The 15059-nt window shown below is 38.2% G+C and overlaps 1 protein-coding gene across 3 annotated transcripts in view; it reads right to left on the minus strand.

Moving 5' to 3' along the window:
• LOC101848319 (glycogenin-1) overlaps positions 1-14223 on the minus strand; it is a 43589-nt gene extending 29366 nt beyond the window's left edge. Inside the window, exons 1-8 of one of the 3 annotated variants that reach the window (XM_005108139.3) lie at positions 14119-14223; positions 8394-8535; positions 7463-7637; positions 6103-6265; positions 5463-5589; positions 4568-4748; positions 3712-3717; positions 2398-2427 (exon numbers count right to left, since the gene is read on the minus strand). In XM_005108139.3, the coding sequence (XP_005108196.2) occupies positions 2398-2427; positions 3712-3717; positions 4568-4748; positions 5463-5589; positions 6103-6265; positions 7463-7637; positions 8394-8535; positions 14119-14134 (840 nt within the window). In that variant the 5' untranslated portion in view covers positions 14135-14223. The remainder of the gene's footprint in view (positions 1-2397; positions 2428-3711; positions 3718-4567; positions 4749-5462; positions 5590-6102; positions 6266-7462; positions 7638-8393; positions 8536-14118) is intronic. The other 2 variants (XM_005108141.3, XM_005108140.3) reach the window with 2 other exon arrangements.
• Between the last annotated feature and the right edge of the window lie 836 nt (positions 14224-15059).

A 15059-nucleotide genomic window follows, 5' to 3' on the forward strand; every position in this document is an offset into this window, starting at 1 on the left:
CAACTTCAGCGATACCCACACTCTGGCCGCTTGGTTCCGTCTTGAACGACGTTCACAATGGTTACATCTCGGTTGAATTTAGCACACTGTTAAAGCATAATATTATTATTACTCCACACCTCCTGGAATGGAATTCGGTCATCGTTAGAAAAGTTGCAGTTTTCAATTTTACAATATTAAACTTTTTAAGTACGCAGCTCTTAGCCCGCCTCTATCGCTTTTTCTTCCAATCTTTCCACATAAGGCAAGACATCCAAGACCCTTGTGCATCCAAAAAATTGCATTTGCCCCTTTCTTACTCTTCTGTAAGCACGGCAAAATAATTCCTTACTGTGTTCTCGTCATATAACGCATCCCCCAACCCCCCAAAAAATATATACAGAAATCCAACAAAACAGATTGACCTATAAAAGGAAGTCTGGACTGAGGAACTCATATTTCAGACAAAACATTTTAAAAAAACAAAGAAACAGCTCAGACCTAAACCATGACTCAAATTGAAAAGGAAAACCCAAACAAAAGCTGAACCAAATAATTTAAAACAAAAAAAAGAGACCAAACTGCGCAATATAGGGTGTATTTTAAAAAACACATTATAGTGGGGCCTTAAAAAAACAACAACCTCAAGTCACCCTCTCTGACTTTAGTTTTTTAATTTTTAAGAAGTGAGTGGGGGAGGGGGAGGGCGTTAGTAAAACCCTCTATCCAAAGCGATGGAGCAGAAAAGACCCCCAAAAAAGAAAAAACTATTACTACAAAACCAATATTTCTGAGCTTGTTTCTTTTTAAGCTTGATAATATTAATTCAACTTAACAAAAATCAATTTTAAAAAAGGCAAAACTATTAGTTTGGCAGTTACATGAACATCATCACAGCCACAGCAGCCATGATAGGTTTGAGACTAAAAAGTCTCAGAGAGAGCACTGATTTTTATGAGTTTAATCCAAGACAAAAAAAAGCTCTGTTTGTTTATAACGCTATGGCTGATCTACAATCTGGCTAAAAAAGATAAAGCCACCAGGCTATCGTGCTAGTAAAGTGATACCCAATGAAATAAATAGGATCGATCACTGATTGGCTGCATAATCCCCCCCCCCCTTCCCTCTTTTTCTACAAACATTAACATGTAATGAAAAGAAATAAATGAAAAAGTATTCTAAGAACGTGAAAGAAAAGCAAAAATGGTTCCCAGGCCAAAAATAATTCAATAGCGTAACATGTGCACTTGCATGCCGAAGCCAGTGCTCAGCAGACCCGGCCACAGTCAAAAGTTATTCCCAGGCCAAGAACAATATAATAACGTAAAAGGCTTGCTGCTTTCCCAAAGCCAATGCTCAGCAGACCCACAGGCACAAGGTGTTTACAGGCCAAGAATTATAATTAAATCGTGTAACAAGCTTGATGGTACGCCCAAGCCAGTGTTTAGCAGAGCCACAGACAAAAAAAGGTTCAGTCCAATCTACAAAGAAGCCAACTGCAGATGGAGCTTAAACCCTCTAGGCCCACGAACTGCAGGCCAAGCAGGAAATTAAGATGTTAGAGAAAAGAAAAAAAATAACAAGACTTAAAAACAATAATTGTATTATGGTTGTTATGCTCAGACAAGGCACAAGTTGCATACCACACCAACATCCATACATGCTTTAATTTCTCATGGCTACGCACAATTTTTAAAGCTATAACCAGAAGCTGTCAAGCTGTGCGCAGATTTAAGGAAATTTGCAGTGAATCACTGGGTGAACCAGTCCTTAACCCAACAGAAGAGAAGGAAGCCAGACGTATATTATAAAGTCATTAAAAGTGAGGCGGCTTTTGCACACAATTACAGTACAGGTATTGTACTTTAAACTCAGTTAATCACATATATATCTGGGAAACTGGATATTTCCTCTCAACAAAATAATAGAAACAATTATGCTTAGTACTATTAATAATGATATATTGTATGTGTACTGATATTCAACAGAAAGAGAATGAAAGCACTGGCAAAATCAAAAAGTAAAAGTTAACATGCGAGCTGTCTTAATCTTCATGGTGATACAGCCACGACCAATAAACTTATGTGACCAGAATAAGAAGAACCTTGACTCAACAAACTCAAGGTCGTAAAAGGGCAAAACAGGTTTGAATAAGCAGTTCCATTCTAAAAATTCCCCTTTTGACTTAGGACCCAGAAGTAACAAAACATGCAGGATTGAAAGCATCTGCCGCCCCACTTTTTGGGCAGGAGAGTATTAGAGAAACAATCATTCATCTCAAAGCAAAAAAAAATATTTTTTTTAAATACATGGTCAGAAAGGCAGAGAGCATTTATACCACATAATATTTAGGAAAAGGTGCACAAATGGTTACTACTACAACTATTACTACTACACATAGCTACAAATAATTCTTACGCATGACAAGTTCTGGCTGACGACTGATGACTGGCATTCAAAGAAAGAAAATATTCCTTGAACATACATAATTTGACAGCAAGAATAAAGAATGGGCATTGAAAGGGGTAGATTATAAAATCAGTAGGAGCAAAGCACTATATTGTACTGGAGATAGTACAGTTTTAGTAAGCCCTAACATAGCCTCATACTTTTGGGCTCTATATATTTCAATACTAGCAGCAGTTGCTCATTCATCATATTTGATGGTTATGTTGCTACATGTCAAGATCACGCTTTATATCTCTCACAACAAATCATCTGACTTCTGTACAAGTAACATACAATATTATATTTTCAATTCCAACCAAAACAAGGGTTATCAATTAATTCACAAAAAAATGTAGTAGCATTAAAAATACATGTCAATTGTTTGTCTAATGAATGTGCCTATATATGATTCACATTTCATTTCTACCCCAACAGACCCAAGAACTTTCCGAAACGTTTTCAGCCTCCTGAGAAGCAGTACCATTAATAACAAAGCTTTAAAGCCTCATACACTTATTTAACTTATTAGCAAGAAGACGAAAAAAACCACCTATTTACTTTGTCGTGAAAATCAGAGCACAGGTAGCTGGAACCACAGGACTACAGCTTTTCAAAAATGAGACTTGTAGCATTGTCAACACTATCAGCTATATTGTCCTTGTACTGCTCCACAGACTGCCTTTTATACATTTAACTTAATCAGTAATTTGAGCATGAACTTATGAAAAATTGTTACAAGGAAAAAAAGCATCCCCTGAAAGTCAACGCACGTCATGTAAGTGCCCAAAGAATATTTAAAAAGCAATCAAATCCCTTATGAAAATATGTTCTTTGCAAGAGAGTGCACAAAATCAAACTGCAATAAAGCATGTCCTTAATAATCCTGACTTTTTTCAAAAGGGAGTGTGCTGATATTATTCCTTTCCTTTTCAACAACAATAATTCCTTCTAAATAGTAAAATTCAAATTAGTAACATGAGGCAGTATGAATCAAACAAACAGGCTTTTACTAATGTTTGAAAACTTAAACCTTCCAGTTGATAAAAATCTACAGCTCAGAGCAATCAAATTCACATAAACAGTAAGAAGCCCCAAAATCAAATCTGATTCTGATCTCATAAAATAGTTCTAGAATGTTCAGGCTATAGTAGCAGAAAAGCAAATTGTTCTTGGAACATATTTGACGGAAATGCAACACAATAGCTTATTTTTCATAGACAGATAGAAGGGTAAGACAATTCTATTATATTATAAAATTATGTGGTAATAAAAAAGAATGCTTACCTCATACTGCGATGCATGCAACAGAACAACAAAAAGAACAAATGAAACAAACAAGGAACTTGTCATTTCAAATTCAAACAAATCAAAAGTAAAGGTTGAAAAGGTACATTGATAAACTATTCACTAATATCTTCTCCAGGGTTAAGTATAACCCTGCGCCATATCCTTCCTCTCCTTTCGTCTCCCAACAAGAGTCTGAGGTCAAATCCGTACACACTCGGCTTTTATGAGGGACGATCTGTTTGAAAGTGATCGACTCAGGGCCATTCAGGTCTAAGTGAACATGTCATCTCTAAGGCATTTATGACCAAGGCAATCAGTTTATATAATAAGCAAGAAAAATAGATGCTTTAATTCACTGTTAATTAGGAATTCACAACATCCTTTCTTCACACCATGCATTCTTACCTAATCACTTCATTACCCAAACACAGCACTCCATGCACAATGCTTGCTGTCAGTGAACACCCTCTAATAATTCATGCCTTTTTAATAAATTGATATCCATATTTCATTTTAAAGGCATTCAGCTTAAGTTAAAAAACAGCCAAGTAAAATACTTTGTACATGGAACGACAAAGAAAACACCCTTGAGTTTTAGTTTGAACAAGAACTGCAAAAAGCAAGAACAAGGGGGCATCTCTTTGTACCACCATTACTGCCACATGATGATTTACAAAGTCAGAGTACAGAGGTATCGGAGATCATTATACTTCAAACTGTTTTCTGAGAAGACAGGTGACTTACTCTTATAAATGTATTTGTATGGTAGTTATAGTTATATTATCAAATTATAAAAGTACTTCAATATAGTTTGTAAATCAGATGTGACAGCAGCAACAAATAGTGTACTCACAAGCTGTGGGTCGAGGTTGGGCTGGACAGAATCCATAAAGATATTCCACCACATTTGCAGAAACTGCTGACTGTGGCCAGTGCCTGGCAATTGCGTCACGGTGCGGCTGGCAGTGTTGTAAGCATGATGCCAAGGCTTAACAGCACCGATAAAATGGACGACTTTGATGTTGTCATAAAATCTGAGGGTAAAAATGAGATGACTTTTTGATAAAGTATGCCTTAACATATAAGTTGTCCCAAAAACTTGAAGTTTGTCTTTTTCTACTTCAGTTATGCTCTATAGCATCCAGGGTACAGCAGAACAACATCATTCACAAAATAACTAAATCTCAGTAAACCCTCAGGGCAGGCTTGCAGAAAGACAATTGTCCCTACCATTGGTATCATTGTCAAATTCAAAACAAAAGACTTGCTCTAGAAACAAGGAGCAAGAAAATAGAGCAAAAGCAAAATATAATTTATACACTTTTATAAATTGAAAGATGTTATACAAGGTAAATCTTTCCCCATTGTTTATAAACTAACTCAAATTTACACTTAATATTTTTTAGTTTTAGTAAGAGTTTTACGGCACTTGCAACACAATAAGGTCATATAAGTGCCAAAGATTAGAAGTGTTACAAGCAAGTAACAAACACAAAAGAGACGGAGGAGAGACCAGGACGAAGGACATTTGATGGAAAGAAGGAGCGGACAACACCAGAGCACCCGCCAACCACCCACCTTAATATTTCTCAAGCCAAAGACGGCAAACAAAAATCATGTCAATACACTATATGACAGAAAAAGCAGACTGACAGACTAAAAAGGTTTGGAACCCATCATGACGCGACCAACAAACAATCAATGACAGAAACTAAACTTAAAGACGGGCAGAATTTTCAAGAACTTACTGTTTAAATGCCGGCAGGTAACTGTAAAAGGCTTGAGACACAACGTTAAAAGTAAAGGGAAGATGTTTGCCTATATCCTCAGTGGCCCACTTGTTGAAGTACAAGTTAAGCAGGCCTTGATCACCACCTGCACACAACAAGCACAAACATAAAAATAAAGTATAAGTTCAAAACATTCAATCATACATGACAGCCAAGATTATTTTCAAAGCTTGGAGTTGGAGTAACAAATGAGTGTGTGTAAGTCAACATAGCAACCAGGACAAAATTGTTTTTGGTTGTTTTTGGGGGGGTTTTTGTTTGTTGTTTGGGTGGGGGGGGATCCCAAATTGCAGTTTTACCCCAATATGCTACAGATTTTGTCAGTATAAGGAAAGACATGAACTGAGGCCAGAATTTTTTTTAAAAACTTTCTCTATGCAGCTGTAAAAAGTAGTACAAAAGTTATGAAAAACATAGTTTGTTCCAAACACAACAAATTTCATAAAAAAGGAACCAAAAAACAACACTTACACACATGACTCAAAAAGTTAAACATCTCTGCGCACAGCATGAAATATTATCATTATGTACACAGGGCATTGATCCTGGCCTCTCAGCATCATTCTTTAAAAAAAACACAACAAAGTCTGCAGCTCACCATCAAATGAGCCACCAGTTACAGCGAACGACAGCAAATTTCTGTACGTTTGCTCTGATGGCACATACACGAAAACACCAGAGTTGAAGCAGTCAGGCCAGCCTGCATCCGGCGCAGCTGACAGCTCTTCCCTGTCAAACAGTTCGTCGACATTCTGTACCACCTAAGAGAGAGAGTGGGAGGATAAGAGAGTTCAGAAAAATATTCAAACATGCAAACAATTAAGAATTTGGGGAATTAACAGTCAGTCAAGTATGGATACCCAGGTCTCACTTGTTTTTTTTTTAATACTATCTCAGTAAAAACAAACTAACAAACTATAAAACTGTTTCCAAGTACTTTGAAGGTATACAGATTAATAGCTTTGTTGAAGTTAGAAAGATCAATTTTTAAAAGCTTTCATTCAAAGAAAGTCCCAATACAGTCTGTGCCGACTTTAAGCACGCCGGCTTAAAGCATGTTTCGGACTCAAACACCCTAAACGGCTCTTACCAAATTTTTGCTAAATAAATTACACGCCTTTAAGCACGGCAACTTCGGCTTCAGGCACGCTTCATTTACAAGATAGTCAATATTTTCATGATGACCCATCGAAGTTCGAACACAGTCTACACCGCAGCAGTGGAGTCACAGTGGAGGGTGTCAAGAGAAACACAAAGAACGCAAGTGATGGACACACACACTCACACGGGCGGAGAGGAAGGCAGATGCACACAGCCGCGCGCGCGGACATAGGATCTAGCCTAGGCTTAGGGCAAAGCTACACACGACCAAAAAAAATACAAAGAGAGTCGGGGAGACGAGAAAGGGAGGCTGGCTGCGATTTCACCTTTGACCCTCGGCATCCATTAATCCTGATTGTGTATCACGCGCGAGGTGGGATGAAGGCGGTGGTATGAGTGGCACAGCGGGCAGTGGTACGCACAGGCAGTGTGTAGGCCTAGTGTGCTGTATCGTGACAGGCCGTCTAAATAAAGTTTTCATTTCCCATTCGACCACAAAACAAAAACAAAAAAGCAAACAAAAACTAAAATGGCGGGTGTCTAAATAACAGTGCACACTTTTGCGGGACCGCTATAGGCCTACTTACAAACAAAGGGAAATAGCACGGGAAATTTTCTTCATGAAAATCTCTGGATCATGTCTACTTCGCACTCAAGCACGCTTCGCCTTTAAGCACGCTTAAGCTTTCTCCCGACGGCCGTGCTTAAACCCGGCATGGACTGTATATAACTACAAAAAACCCTTACAAATTCCTCAGAATGCGCAGAGGTGAGATTTAATATATAAATGCCCATCACTCAGAAAAATTATGTTTTACTTTTATCATTTCTTTTTTAAAGTAAAGAAAATTACTTACTAAAGTGTCCGCATCCATGAAGACACATTTTTGGTATTGAGTAAGTCTCCAGCAGTGAAATTTTGTGAATGTAACACTAAGGTCAGGTCGCCCTAAGAGTTCAAGGTTACATGTGTCACTACTGTCAAGGACATTCACTTCCACCACTTGATTGAAGAGACCACCAAGCTGTTGTCTGTAAAACAGGAAAACCATGAAAACGTGAGTAAAGAATAATCCTGTTACAATGAAAAACAAACAAATCCTTTACTATAAAAAACTCTTTGCACAGGAAAACATTTTTTTTTGTCCAGTGTAATGCATCTTGTTGGACCATATTTCTCCACATATTCATGTATTTTTACATGATTTTTTTTTTACTGAAAGGCATTATTTAACATTAATGGAGAAAATCATGGGGATCTTCAACAGACTGAAGAAAATATGGTCACATATATATTCTGAACTACAATTAAAGCTAACACACTCAATAAACTAACATATTGATGGATAAAATGTTTCTTAACACTTTGCCATCACAAGGCTCACATATTATATTAAAAACCCTTGCCATCAAAGGCAAAGGCATTTTGGGGAAAATCCAAAGAATATGACTGCAAAGTGAATAAAACTATGTCCTTCAGAGAATAAGAGATTGACATTATTCATTATACTATTAAAGCCTCTTCAAGCATATTATTATTAAAGGTATCATTTTGTAGAATCAACACACCATTCATTTTCTGACAGAGAAGAAAGCTCAATTTTACCTTTCCAAGTAATATTATACTCAGAATACAATAACAATTAAATTATAATAATAGTTGCAGACATCTCTTACAGAAAGAATAAAAAATGTCCCCTTTCCATCCCCGTAAAAAAATGAAGTCTTCAAATCATCAGTGAGTATACTTTGTGTAGGGAAAAAGTATGTGTGTATTAAGACATTCACCTCATGGACTGAGAGACACCTGATGTCACCATAACAGCAAGCTGCCTTGTGGTTCCAACTCTCCGCAGAGAGCTGCCAAGGACCAAGCATCCCAAGGCATAGGTATCATTAGTGGCCAGCGTGACAAACGCCTCATTTTGCTCTGAAAATTGAGAGTACAATTATTAATTTCAGTAAACTTAAAAAATAGTGTCCATGTCCAATATCACGATGTATGTAAACTCAGACATAGCCAAACCCTCCAAATCTCAAGGCATCCTGATCATGGACTAAACAACTTAATTTACAAAAAATACATGAATGCCACAATTAACAATTGAATTTAAACAGCGTTCTCTCTGTCGGTAGCAAGTTTCTAGCATTAGATATATAATATATGTGTCCCTGTATCATGAATAGTGCACATATTGTCATAGATCGTAATATTTAAGACGTAACCAAGAAAAAATTAACTCAACTTACTGTTGTACATTCTAAAGCCCACAAAGCTGCAAGGGATCATACAGTGAATTTTATTTCTACCCAGAAAATTTTTTTTTAAAGCATTCTCACAATTTGTGAAAGGGGAAAAAGAGGGGAGAGTATACAAGACTTGACACTGAGAATAAAACTGAGCAAATACCCATTTTATAGAGATCATTCATACCAAAACAAAAGAGGCTCTGCATATATTTATGTAAGACTCCAAGATGTGTTTTCACTTCCAGGTCGCTCTCTGTAGGTTGTCCCTTTTCCTCTTTTGCACCCTTTTATATGTGCGCGTTCACTTGGGGTGCAATTTGGTTTTTAACTGATTCATCGTTCATAATGACAATGAGTAGATCTACCCCCGTCCCAACTCTTTCTCCCTTTCTCCTTGACGAAATAATGAGCGTTATCTTGCCAACTGGGTTTTTTGTTTCTTATGTAGGCGTTTTACATCCGCTACAATTAAATTTAGACATTTCAGGAAGCAGGCTTCGATCCTAAACGTCAGAGCCTACCTGGACTGAGAGGGATACGGTGTAGGAGCAGGAAGACCGAGTATATAATACTCAATAAAAGTCACATGGGAATCCAATCTTGGTTTTGTGCATACGACAGCGAAATGCCTACCAATACAATACAGGCGCTTGTTAGCCAACTATGAATTTTAAAAATGTGTGACAGCTGAAAAGATGTTCTTTGTCATGACATGTCTGCAAAACGCCTTTACTTTTACACTACAACACAACAATCTGTTGGGGGGGTTTTTTGTAAGTGTTTAACAGTGCTCGCAACTGCTTTAAAGATATGAGCGCACAGGACACATTTAACATTTTCAGAGGGTAGGAAATTTTGAATTTTGCACAGGTGGCAGCCGAAGCCTACTCTTATAAATTTTGGACCACCAACTTGCACACAGGACCTCCAATATATTTCGCCCTTGTCCGAGAAGGTTAGGATTAGATCTTTTCTACCATAACATCAGGCGAATGGCTGAAAGACAGCAGTACAAGTGAGCCAAGGAGTAGCAGTAGAAAAGAAAGGCTGCAGAAAGAGTCAGGAGCCCAGAGGAGAGGCCAAAGGAGGTGAGGGGGTGGGGGCAGAAAGTGGAGATGAAAGCAGACGACAGAAAGAATACTGTTAGAGATCATGAAAGTATGTGAAAGAAGATTATAATATTAGAGAGGAAAATTGTTGTCGCTGTCCGGATTCGAACCCATGATCTATTGAATGAGAGACGAACACCTTAATTTTAACCTCTAGACCACGAGAGCCCCCCCCCCATATCTGGTTCACCAACTTTTTATCAATCAACAGCACAAAAAAGAAACAGAAACAATTTTCTTTTTCATGAATATTACAGTGACAGTGTTGTTGGCACTCCCAATGGCAATGAAGAATTTTTCAGATCAAAATAACGATACGGGAATTGAAGGAAAACATTCAAGATAGACCTATCAAATTTTGAACAAACCCATAAAATGCATTATAACAGTAGTCTCCGCCTAAGATCCCACAGCTTACGATCCCAGTTCGCTTAAGTAAGATCCCGTTGTTTTAGGAAAACAGAATTTTTACTATACAAAATTCACCCATAAGATCCCGCTCTGATGGTCTACATTCGGCTAAGATCCCGCATTCCAGATAATAATTTGCCAAACAAAAACCCAGGCGGGCACAGCCGATCAACCAAGAGTGAAAAGTTGAGATAAAAAAAACTGTCCGTTGCGTCAAAGATCAGCCACTATTGTGAATGTGATCACATACACGTTGTAAAACTCGATGAAGCGACACAATGTTTGCCCCAGACGGGATCACACCGGGGTGTGAACTGACCGACGCGTTTGTTTTCCCCACATATCGCACTCACACCTGAGCTCGCCACCTAAACTTGCATCACTCGCTGGGTGGGTAGGGCCTATACGTTCGCTCCAGGCGGGATCACATCGAACCGTGAACTCTTCCCTGACCATTGCAGCAGAGTTGTCCCTACTCCCGAATTTTCGACACAGACTGAATTTTAATTGATGTGTTCACAACGTAAGTGTAACGACAAAGGCGGTTGGGGGGGGGGGGGGTGAGACTCGGTCAGAGATGGTAAGCTATACATTTTCGAGAAGTAAAGGGGAGGGGCAACTGGGTAAGCGTCAAGGAGTTTAGAACTACTTTTAATCTCCTTGGTAAGCGTAGATCTTGAGACTCATGATAGGATAATAAGTGAAAATGGTACGCCTCATGCCACTATGCTCCGTGATAGGTCATCAAGATTAACCACTCTTTGCTCGCTATATGCCAAAAACCCACCAAGGGGGCACGTCAGTTCATTTTAGAGAGGAGGGAGACCATTGTACCGATTGTGAGCCTTAACATGGGTCACCATAGATTCTTCCCTGGATTCGTCGGTTAAAGATCCCGGTTCGCCTAGGCTAAGATCCCGCATTTCCTTGCTCCCGAGCACCGGGATCTTAGGCGGAGACTACTGTATAACATTGCAAAATGAAGAATGTAAAAAAACGCTACACAGTTGATTCGATATCTTGTGTTGGCTTTGTGAGTAGTAGGGTCGGCCATTTATATGCCATTATAATTTACTCTTTGATTCAACAATACCGGCTGAGTCAGAGTTGTTACTCTGTTAAATTCGTAGCCATTGTTCATCTGGAGAAGTCTAGGTGGCCCATGTACAGATCATAGACACTAAAAAAATCAGCACTCTCCCTTGTAGACTTTCCCACAGTGGCCCTTTGGAAAGAGAAGCTAGAGTAGCTATCTTAAACTGAAATATTGCAGATGTACATAAAAAACGCCAAAAGTTGACATTTTCTTCAAGAAAATCAATCTGCCATCGACTATTGGGGGTAGGTTGACGGAATAGGACATCTTGTTGGGAGAGCCTAAGACAGATCTGTCACCTGTGTGCAAACAAGGCATCAGACTCCTTCTTGTTTGATAAGCAACTTTACAGTTTCTCTAACAACAAGGGTACATGACATGTAGTACGATCTTCTCAAAGACTCGTAGATTGTTTCTCGTTCACGATGGTCAGTTTATGGTTTTCCTTGAGCATGTCAACAAGTTCTTTTAGGAAGCCACTTGTGAAAAAAGTGGTGCAAACTATTGGTTTGGTGTGCAACTTGAACGCCCATAGAGTTTGGGCTGCACATAGTAAACAGGGTACGCCAGATAGGGAAAACGACACACTACGGAGAACAACCCAAAAATGAACCCGCTACAAAGTCTGGACACACTACAGAGTCCTAGGTACATGATACATATATATGAGCAAGAAAGAAGGTAGAGTTTAAAGTTAGATCAGGACATCTTTTTATTAGTAGTTCGGCCATTTAGCAATGGGCTACCAAGTTTTACCAACCAATACCAGGCAAAATTAGAACCCAACACTATACATATCTTAGGCACACTAACATAGAATTAATTGAAATTCCTTCTCCCGTCCTATTCTGAGGAGGGGAAAAGGGGTTTAGAAATGGGTGAGAGGGGTATTTTTCTGGGTTTTTTGTGTTGTTTTAGTTTAACTGCACTTGCAACACAATTTGGTAATAAAAATACAAGTGTCTGAGATTAGAATTAACAGAGTAACCGAGACACTAAAAATGAAAGAAAGATGTTTGATGGAAAGAAGGAGTAACTACACCACAGCACCCACCCAACCACCCACTTCTGTCTTGTTATGTAAAGCATCTCCGGAGAGGGGGTGAAGGTGGAAAACTCAAACTGAGAAAAAAAAACGGACAGGTTGAAGTATATATATATAGATCTAGAGTCTATTTGTGATACTGTTAAAATCAGGGACTCATCAAAATAATGAAATTAAAGAAACCAGCATTTTTCTACCAGTTTGTCAATTCTTTTTTTTTTAATTTTAATAAATTTTGGCTTAAAAGGTCTAATTTTTAATAGATCCTCTAGATCTAGATCTATATACTAAGATCACATTTCTGCGTGGCTTTTTCTGAAAAACATCAATTAAAGGCACAAAAAATGTAGCCTATATTTTCAGTTTCCATGGACTCCCAGGCTATGGAATTTAATAAAACTTCAGAGGCCTAGCCTAGTTTTTCTCGTAATTTTTACGTGTATGAAAACAGGTGACTCCTCCTTCAATTGTAAATAGAGACTAACTTCTTCTATTCACCGAAAGCATGAGAAATGAACACACAAGGTGATAGGCCTACTTTTATAACTCCACAAGCCCAAAAATTGATGAGTGCCTAAAGACGAGAAAAAGGAGGTGATCATATAAAATTAAGCGTTCTCTTTTTTTTGCAAACAGCCACTAAGAAAGACACTTTAAATGCATGCATGGGCATTTTCACACAAAAAAATCTAATAACTGGGAAGTAAGGAAGTGAAATTGAAAGCTTTATTTGTCTACTAGATTTAGATCTAGATCTAGATCTAGATCTAGAATCTAGATCTAGATATCTAGATCTAGATCTAGTCTAGAATCTAATTAAAGTTAGTTAAAGTTTAAGGCTTTTTAAGGAAGTTAAACAAGGCAGAAACAGAGAAGGAGACAAGAAAAGACGTGATAACTGGGTTTACACCTTTGGTGCTCCAAGCCCCAAGCCTGGGTTGAAACTAAAATCTATGATCTATCTAGATCTAGATTCTATATCTAGATCTAGAAATCTAGATCTACTCTAGGCCCAGCCTGCGAGGAAAGAGAAAGTTAGCCTATTACTATTGAGATCTAATCTAGAATATCTAAAGATTTTTTTTAAACTGTAGGCTAATTTAGAGACCTGTTTATCACTATTTTATTTACTCTCCAACTCTCGTCGATTTTCCACTAATCCACTAAAATTGTCTTCCTGTGTCGAGCTTTTCATTATGAAATTATGGGATAAAGAAACGAAAAAAAGGAAGAAAAATGAAAACCCTTCCCTCGTCCATGCACCCATACAACCAACACATTTACACGTATACGACGCAGCGATGTGGTTTTTTATTATGTGTCCGTTGTATTAGTCAGTCAATGACACGACCCTGGCAGTAGCCTTGACTTGTACGCTCAGACCAAGCAGACGAAGCAACAGATTGTTCGTACACACAGGGTCACCGACAGCCGAGAGATGCACCTTGTTTCGCCTTCAGTTCAGGAACGCACAGCTATTTAACAACAAAATTCGAGGACATGGAAGAGAATATGTTACAAAATATGCCATGGCTTTTCAATGACCAACAGAGTTGAAATGCATATTTACTAGAATAATAATTTAGTTCACATTTTACTTACCTCTTCCTTCCCCCATGGTAATCCGTTAGGGTCACCGACGATCCACGAAAGGAAGTGTGCTTGCATCCAATGAAACCCAAGCTGGAAGTCATGTGGCAGCAGGGGTAAAAATAGACCAGTCTCGTTCGTCTGTGAGGTGCGAGCACTTGCACGGTTTCTCTCACTCACCCATCGCGTTTTCAGGAAATTTCGCGTGTTGTGCGCCCCGTGGAGAAAAAAACCAAACAAATAAAAAAACAACAGGATAAAAAAATATTACAATTCTCCAGTAAAATGTTGTTACTAAAGCTCAATTTGTCGTTGTATTCAAATGATACGCAGTTCGTGAAAGTGAAAGGAAAAAGAGGGGTGATTTAATTTCAATGTGTAAAATGTGTTGCAAAATTGGCAAAAATGGCCTGGCGAGTTAAATTAGTTTCTGGTGCAGATTACAACATTGTTTTAAGAAATAAAATTTAAAAAATTTTATGAGAAGAACAAAACGTTAGCTCTAATCTACCAGTTGGAAGAAAATATGACAGTGATGATCATGGACATGGTAGGCCCTTGTAAAATCATCGCCTTTAATTAAAAGTTTTTGCAACGCCGGTATAGGCCTTTACACTAGAACGATCCAGCCTTTCTGTGGATAGGGTTTTCTCACGAGTCTTTTGCTTTCACCACTGCTTACAAAAATTACTAGAAGGCAGAGTTATTGGCGTAGTAGAAATGATTGTCATGATTGCTTTATAGATTCGTATTGATTCTGTGGTATGCCAAATATTTTGCAAATATGCTGCATCTCGAGTCTCGAGATGAAATAAAGTACATGCAGTTAGTTGTAAATCTAAATTTAAGTTGTTAGGGTCCTTATCCTGTGATTCGAAGTGCACATGGGCTAATTAAGTACTGTACAAAATAATTGGGTCGCAGTCAGAACATCGTCACCCACACCTTTTATG

This window comes from Aplysia californica, unplaced genomic scaffold (genome assembly GCF_000002075.1).
Source record: "Aplysia californica isolate F4 #8 unplaced genomic scaffold, AplCal3.0 scaffold00663, whole genome shotgun sequence".
In the NCBI taxonomy this organism is placed as follows: domain Eukaryota; kingdom Metazoa; phylum Mollusca; class Gastropoda; order Aplysiida; family Aplysiidae; genus Aplysia; species Aplysia californica.